The sequence below is a fragment of the Gymnogyps californianus genome, chromosome 18, assembly GCF_018139145.2.
Source record: "Gymnogyps californianus isolate 813 chromosome 18, ASM1813914v2, whole genome shotgun sequence".
NCBI classification, from domain to species: Eukaryota; Metazoa; Chordata; class Aves; order Accipitriformes; family Cathartidae; genus Gymnogyps; species Gymnogyps californianus.
Genome location: NC_059488.1, coordinates 7,798,088 through 7,805,728, shown reverse-complemented (window position 1 = coordinate 7,805,728; position 7,641 = coordinate 7,798,088). Strand labels below are relative to the sequence as shown.

General features: G+C 63.7%; 1 protein-coding gene across 1 annotated transcript; it reads right to left on the bottom strand.

Moving 5' to 3' along the window:
* Positions 1-354: 354 nt before the first annotated feature.
* On the bottom strand, positions 355-6,250 carry BARHL1 (BarH like homeobox 1). Its single transcript, XM_050908091.1, is given in 4 exon segments — positions 355-473; positions 476-648; positions 2,314-2,536; positions 5,800-6,250. Coding segments are annotated over 4 exon segments (966 nt in total).
* Between the last annotated feature and the right edge of the window lie 1,391 nt (positions 6,251-7,641).

The following is a 7,641-nucleotide window of genomic DNA, read 5'->3' as shown; positions in this document are numbered from 1 at the left end:
AGCCAACCCCTGCCCGTGCTCCCGGCGCCGTCCCGGGCGGGGAAGGGGGGGGGGGGGCACCGCAGCGGCCCCGCTGCCCTTCGGGGGCACAAGGGGGTAAGGCGGCGAGTGCCCCGCGGGGGTGGGGGGCAGCTCTGCCGGCTCTCCGTCCTGCCAAACCTGCCCTTGCTTCTTGCATTCTTTATATATATTTAAAAAAAGGAGGGGGGGAGGTCTCATTTTTATATATATATATATATATATTTGGGGATGAGCGGGAGTCTGTCGCTTGCTCGCGGCCCCAGAGGTGGGGTGGCCCCCTCCAGCCCCCCGGCCCGGTGGGTGCCGGTGGGGCTGCCCCCGGGTGGCCGGGGCTCACCGGGGCTGCGCGGCCCGGGGCAGGACGCCGGGCAGCGGGGGCAGGGGCGGCGGGGGCTCGCTGCCGCCCTGCAGTCCGTGGATGAGGATGCGGGGCACCAAGGGTCTCTGTAGGGCGGGGGGGGCGCGCTGGGTCCGCGGTACAGGTAGAGAGCGGCGCTGGGGTCCAGGTTGGAGACCAAACTCTGCGGGTAGAAGTAGGGCGAGGGGAACATCCTCTGGAGGGCCGAATAGTTGCCAGCCTCGGCCAGCAGCTCCAGGCCCACCGCCGTCTGCCTTTTCCACTTGGTCCTGGGGGGGGACAAGCCGAGAGAGGGGGGTCAAGGAGTGAGGGATGCTCCAAAAGCCGCTCCCGGGGTCTTTTTACCCTTTGCACATCCCCCTTCCCCTGCTGCTCTCCTTGCGCAGCACTTCTCCCCGCCGCTGGCTCCCCAGGCCAGTGTCCCTTGTACGGCAGGGATGGGATGGGATGGGATGGGATGGGATGGGATGGGATGGGATGGGATGGGGGGACCAGTCCAGTGCGGTGGGACGCAGACCCCATTAACTGGGCGAGGGGGCTTATCTCCCTGGTGTCCCCCTGAGCGCCCACAGATCCTCCCCGGAGGCACCGGAGCCACAGCCCGGCTGGGATCCGCTGGCGGGGTGTAAATCTCTGCGATATAAATCGCGACCAACATTTCAGTTCCTTCCTGGGGTGTAAATTCCAGATTGCGAATTGCGAACCGCGTATGACATCTCGCGTGTGACACGGGGGGGGATCCTTTACCCGGCAGCCCCGCCGCTCAGCCGGGATGCTGCCGCCGCCGCCGCGATGCTCCGGCCCGAGGCCGCCGCGGCCGCGCTCCGCCTCCCGGGGCTCCGGGACCCCCTCCCCAGGCCGGGGCTGCCGGGGCCGGGCCGGGCCGCTCGGGCGGCTGCGGGAGTCCCGCGGGGGGACACGCGTGGGGCAGCGTCCCGGGGCATTCGTTTGCGGCATATATATGTGTGTGTGTGTGTGAATATATATGTGTATGTATATTTTTCTATATATGCATATATACGTACATATAGGTATAGGTATGTGTGCATATATGCGTGTGTGTGTGCCGGATCTCATGGAGAAGCCCCGGCCCCGGGATCTCGCCCACGTCGGGGCTGCCGGCGGGCCGGGCTGGCCGGGGAGGGCGGCTGGGGAAGGGGCTGGGGGCACCGGCTCGGCTCCGGCGTGTCCTTGCGGGAGGGATTTGGGGAGGGGGGGGCTGTGACCGCACAGCCCCCGCCGCCCCTAAACTCTCCAAGACCCCCGACGTGTTGCTAAGTCGCGAATCTTTGCAGGTGGTGAAGCGGGACTGGAAATGGGGGGGGGGGGGGGGGAGAGGGTTAAAACCTGGGGTGAGCGAGGGGACGGGGTAGGGGCTGCAGCCGGGGGTCCCTCGTTTCGAGGCGGTGGCAATGGTCGGGGCTGGGGAAGCGCCGACGGGGATGTCCGGATCAATCCACTGAAGCCATCACACGTCTCCAGCCCTTTTACAGATTTGTCGCTGGAGCGCTAAACCTATTTCCACCAGTAAATTATTCATCATAATAATAATTGTGTAATTACTGTAAGGGGTGTTAATTATTGATGCCCAAAGCAGTAATTGGTATCTATTATTAATGGGCCGATGTGTTATGCTGTTGTGTTTAGCTGGAAGCCCGGTCCTGCCTCCCCGCCTTGCTGGGGCTGGGGGAACGGGTTGCACCCCCCGCCCCAAACCTGCCCTGCCTCGGCATCACTTTTCTCCCCCTTACTTTGGGGTAAAAGGGCCCCCGGGGGGGGGGACGGGACACGGGGGACTGCACCTCTCCTGGTGCCAGGAGGGACGGGGTGGTTGTGGGGTGCAAAAGCCCAGCCCGGTTTGGGGGTGCGGGGCCGGGGAGAGGGGCAGGGTGGGACCCCGGCGCTGTGGGCAGGAGGGAACGGCGCATTTTTACCTTCTGTTCTGGTACCACGTTTTCACCTGCGTGTCGGTGAGGTTGAGGGAGGCGGCCAGCTCCATCCTGTCCTGCACGCTCAGGTATTTTTGCCTCTCGAAGCTGCGCTCCAGCTGGGCCAGCTGATGGTCGGTGAAGGCGGTGCGGGCTTTGCGCGGCTTTTTCAGCCGCACCGGGGGGCTGTCCCGGGAGCTGGAGATCTCTCGGTCCCCTTCTTCTTTCACTGCGCCGAGAGGGAGGAAGAAAGGCCAGGTCAGGGCAGGAAAGGAAGAGAAATACCCTCAAAAAAGGGGGGGTAACCCACTGCAGCCATAAGCCGGAGGAGATGGGCTCAGGTACCGAGTCGGGCTCACGGCGCATTTGCTCTGCAAGCCCGTAAATTTTAACCCCGGCTGCCCACGGGGGACTCACGGGGTCCCCGAGCCGGGCCCGGTCTTTCCCGGTGCCAAGGGCCTGGGAGCGGGGCCGGAGCGCCGGGCTGTGCTGCGGGGAGCCCCGGCCCGGCCCCGCCGCGCTCCTGCCCAGAAACCCCCCCGCATCTCCCTCACCCCTCATTTCTCACGGGGCAGGACCCTGCTCTGGGTTTGTTCCCCAAAACCCAACAGCTTTCTCGATGCTTGGATATTTTTTTCCTTCTTTTTTCTCTCTCTCTCTCTCTTTTTTTTTTTCTTTTTTAAACTCAAACCAAAACCAACTCAAAATGAAAATTGTGAGCCCACATTTTTGGCGGGGAAGGTTGCCGGGGTGGTGCCGCTTCTCCTCCTCGGCGGAGAAGCCTCCGTACTCCCGGGGATGCTGCCGGGGCACGGAACAAACCTCCTTTCTCCAGGGTGTACAACGAAATACCGGGGAAGGGGCTCCGCAAGCCCGTGCCCGTGCTGTTATTTATCTTAAAAAACGCCGAATGAGGCGGGCTGGCGGCGGTTCGTTAGCGCGGTCGGTACGCACGCACCGGCGGAGCGACGCGGGTATTTACACCGCGGAACATTAGTAGGTGACGGGAAAATTTCCGAGCAGAAAAAAAAAAGGTGGGGGGGGGGGGAGAAAGAAATCCCTGTTTGTGCTCGCCTTCCCCACCCTCCTGGAGGAGATTATGTAGCAAAAAAGGCTCAGTTTATACAAATCGGCGGCGTTTGGTTTTTTTTACGGGGGTTTATGTTAAATTTGCTGGTGGCGGGGGTTAGCAGGGACAGGGCTGTAGCCGAACGCGAGCTGATTTCTCTCTGTAGGAAGACAATAATCCGGTTAATTGAGCCACCGGGGAGCGAAACCCTTCAACCAGAAATCCCGGCTCCGGCCGAGCAGGCAGAGCCCGAGCCGGGGACAAGCCTTAAACCACGGAGACCCGGCTCCGGTTCCCGGGGAAAGAGGCAGCCCCGGCACCGCCCGGGAAGGGGCCGGATCCGGACCGGGCAGGGCGGGGGGGTCCCGGCCCCGCTCCCTCCCAGGAAAGGCCCGAAAGTTTGTGCGGAGTTTTTTTTTCCGCGGAGAAAAGCCGGGTCCGGCCTCCCGCACCCCCGGGGAAGGCAAATCCCCCCCCGGCCCCCCGGGCTCATCCTCGCCTCCTAAAAAGTTCCTGCTCGCCAAAGGGCTGCGCTCGTTGGCGGCGGCGGCTTGCCCGGCCGGCTCCGGCTCTCTCCCCTGGCTATTCCTAGCTTAAAAAAAAAAAGGAAAAAAGGAAAAAAGGAAAAAAAATATATAAAAATATATATACTACGGGTTTTTCGGCATTTTGGCATGGGCCAAATCCTGCCGCCGCCGCTGCGGGTTAGGCCCGGCCCCGCAGCCCCTTTGCGGGGTAAATCAGGGGCGTTTTGCCCCGGGAAAGGCTATTTCCAAAGCAGCAAAAAAAGGATCGCGTTGGAAGCGGGGACCTTCACCCGCTACCCCATTGAAGCGGTGTTTTTACCCTCATTTAAGCTGTGGTTTGCTCCTCATTTAAGCTCTGTTTTTCCCCCGTTTAAGCGGTGTTTTTCCCCCCATTTAAGCGGTAGTTTCCCCCTGATTTAAGCGGTGGTTCCCCCCGATTTAGGGGCTGTTTTTTTCCCCCATTTAAGCGGCGTTTTTACCGTGGCCTTGGCTGTCCCGTCGCAGGGGTCGAGGGCGGCTGGGGTAACGGCCCCCACCCAAAACCGGCCCCCCAGCCCGGGCTCGGCCGGCGTAGGGGCATGCGGAGACCCCGCGTTGCTTCTCCTCCTCCCTCGCTTCTTTCGCGTCTCGGCGATTTGGGGGAAGGGGAGAAAAGCTGAAGGAATTCGGGGGAGGATGTAGGAGGCGAAAACAAAACGCCAAGGTGGGAATCGCGGCTGTTTTCGATCCCGGCCCTGTAAAACGGCGGGGCCGATGCCAGCCTTTCTCCCGAGTCACTTCCAGCCCCGGCACCGACCCGGGGCTCCGTCCTTCGTTCGGAGCGAAAATCCCCCCGCGATGCCCGGGGGCTCCCGCCGCGTTTGGAGGCTCGTTTGGGTGAATATTTTTCCCTCCATCAAGCGAGTTTCAGCGCGGCGGCTCTGGACGGGCCGAGGGTGCATTTGCAGCCGGGACGGGGCTCGGCCCGTCCCCCCTCTTTCCTGCCAGCCCCCCCCCCAAATCCAGCGGCCCCGCAAGATGCCATCGCCTCCCCTTTCTCCCCCCAGCTGGGTACCCTCGCCTTCCCCTCGCAAACACCCGGCAAACAATTTTTCCCGGGTGAAAGTTTTTTGCAGGGGTGATGGGGGCGGGATGGGCGAAGGCACCCGGGATAAACTGCTCCGAGGGGCGAGGACCGAGCCCAACCGCCCCCCTCCCCGTGCTGTTCCCGTGCCTCCCCCCGCCCCGGCTGCCTCAGGAGGAGGCCGGGAAGGGGCTGCGAGGGGCCCGGGAGGCCGAAGCCCCCAGCCCGGGGCGAGCAGCCGCCGCATCCAGCCCCACTCCCCGCCGGCGCCGTGGATGCGGCCCGGGGCTCCCTGTCTGTCGTGCTCGTTTTTAAACCATCTCCAAAATAAGAATAGAAATAATACAAATCGAATCAAACCCCGCTGACTTTCTTGTTCGTTTCTCACCGGAGCAGGGGAAATACCCGGCAAATCAGAGATTATTTTATTATTGTTTTTTTTTTTTTTTCCCCAGGCAGAAATCCGCCCCCGGTTCTCCTCTCCCCTTTCCCTGCAGGCAGGAACGAAACAGCCGGATCTTCCCCGCGGAAAACAACCCGGCGGATCTCCCGGGCGCGTTTGGCGAAGCGCCGATTGCCCCAACCCCTTCCACCGGGCCGAGCCCCACCGAGCCCCGAACCCCCAAGTTTTCCCAAGTTGGTGCCGGCACCCCGGTCATTTCGGGGGCGACCGGTGCCGTGACACGCCCCCCCCCCCCATCACCGGGGCGCGCCGGAGCCGGCTCCGCCGCGAGCTCCCGGTGCACCGGGAGGCTTCGGGGCCGCCGGAGGCTTCGGGTCCAGGCCGCCCTTGCCCCCGCCGTGCAAAGCCCAACGGGGTGAGCGGCTCTTACCTTTGTACTCCGAGTCCGAGGAGGAGCTGCTGGTGTTTTTTTCCATTTTCTCCCTAAAGTCCTCGCCGGGTTTGGTGGGGATCCTGCCCGCCGGCTCCTGCCCGCCGTGAGGTCCATTGGTGCTGGAGTAAGGAGCGCAGGCGGCCAGGGGCTTGCAGTCGGCCAGGATGTCTCTGATGAGGAAGGAGGAGGTGACGGTCCGGGACTGGGAGGGAGCGGAGACCTGCCCCGGCTGGAGGTGCGCATCCAGGCCCGGCCGCGGCACCGCCGCCTCCAGGCACTCGCGGCCCGGTGAGCGGGGCGAGGGGCACCCGCTGCTGCCCTCCGAGCGGGGGCTCAGCTCCAGCGGGGACCGGCCGTCGCCCACCAGCGGGTCCCCCTTGGGCACGGCCGGGCTGCCGGCTCGGTGGGAGAGGATGGAGTCGATCCCAAACCCGGTGGAGCCCTCCATGGCCCCCGCGAAGTGCCGGCGCTCACACGGGCATTGGCGGGGAGGGCGCGGCGGAAGCGGTTTGATAATGATAATTAACAAAAACGGGGGGGGGGGGGGAAAGGCAAAAGAAAAAAAGGAAAAAAAAAAAAGGTAAAAAGAAAAATATTAAAGAGCAAAGTTCAGCCTGGGATCCGGGCAACAATTGCTGCAAGGCTCTCCGAGGCGCCGCGCGTTAGATCCAGGGCTGCTCCGTCTTCAGCATCGCGCCCAGCTGCACTCACAGACAGACAGACAGAAGAGGGGGGGAGAGGGAGGCAGAGTCAAACTTTGGCCGCGAAGGGGGTGGGTTGGGGGGGGGGACGACGACGACACACACACACGACGGACCCCAACCTCACCCGGGGTCCCGGCCCCTTACCCGGCCACCCCACCCTTGCCCGGGAGCCGCGGCGGCGCGGGGCTGGGGGGCAGCCCGGGGGGCTCCCAGCCGGAGGTGGGGAGGCAGCGATCGATAGTGAGGCTTCGCAGCGCCTTAACCACTTAATGATCCAGAAATCAATGGGGAAGGGCGAGGGGAGGGCGGAGGGGGTGGCCAGCCGTCGGGCCGCCGCGGCTCCCCCCTTCCCCGCCAGCACCTCGGACAGCACGGGGAGGGGGGGGGAACCGGAGTCACTCCGGAGCCGGCGGTGCCTTCAGCACCTCGGACAGCGGCGGGAGCGCCGCGCCCTCCGCGGGGGGGGAGGCGGGAAAGGGGGCGGGGGGGGAAATGGGGAGAAAAAAGGAATTTGTGCCACTCCGGCTCGGGGACCCCAGCGCCCCCCCCACCCCAGCCCACCCCGCCGTGTGAACGCGCCCATTGGCCGCGAGGCGTTTTGGGGGATGTCACTCCCCGGCGGCGACACCTTGCAGTTTGATTACCGGGAATTAATTGCCGCCCGCATCATCCCCGCGCTTTCCGGGCGGTTTCCGCCCTCTTTTGCTGTCATTATCCCGCTGATGGGGCTCGTAATGGGGTGATTAGCGGCGGGGGGGGGGGATGTCGAGGGTTTGCTGCTTTCTGCTTGCTTCCCCCCGCAATTACCCGATCTGCCGGTCCCTCCCAAGCAGGGAAAGTTTTGCTGGACGTTAAAATTAAAAAAAAAAAAAAAAAAAAAAAGAGAGAGAAAGAAAAGGAAAACCACGGAAACCCGCCCGCCCCCCCCAAAGCCCCAGCGCAGAGGCGGCTTCTCTGAGCCCGAGGTGAGCTTCGGAGCTGCGAATTTCGTTGAATCCCCTCGAAATCGGTTGTGAACGAGCAGAGAGGTCTTTTAGCGCAAGCAGACGCGGGGCCACCGGGCAGCCGCCTCCCCAGCGCAGCGCTACCGGAGCGGCGGGGACCGGGCATCGCCTCCCGCCCGGCGCGGCGGAGC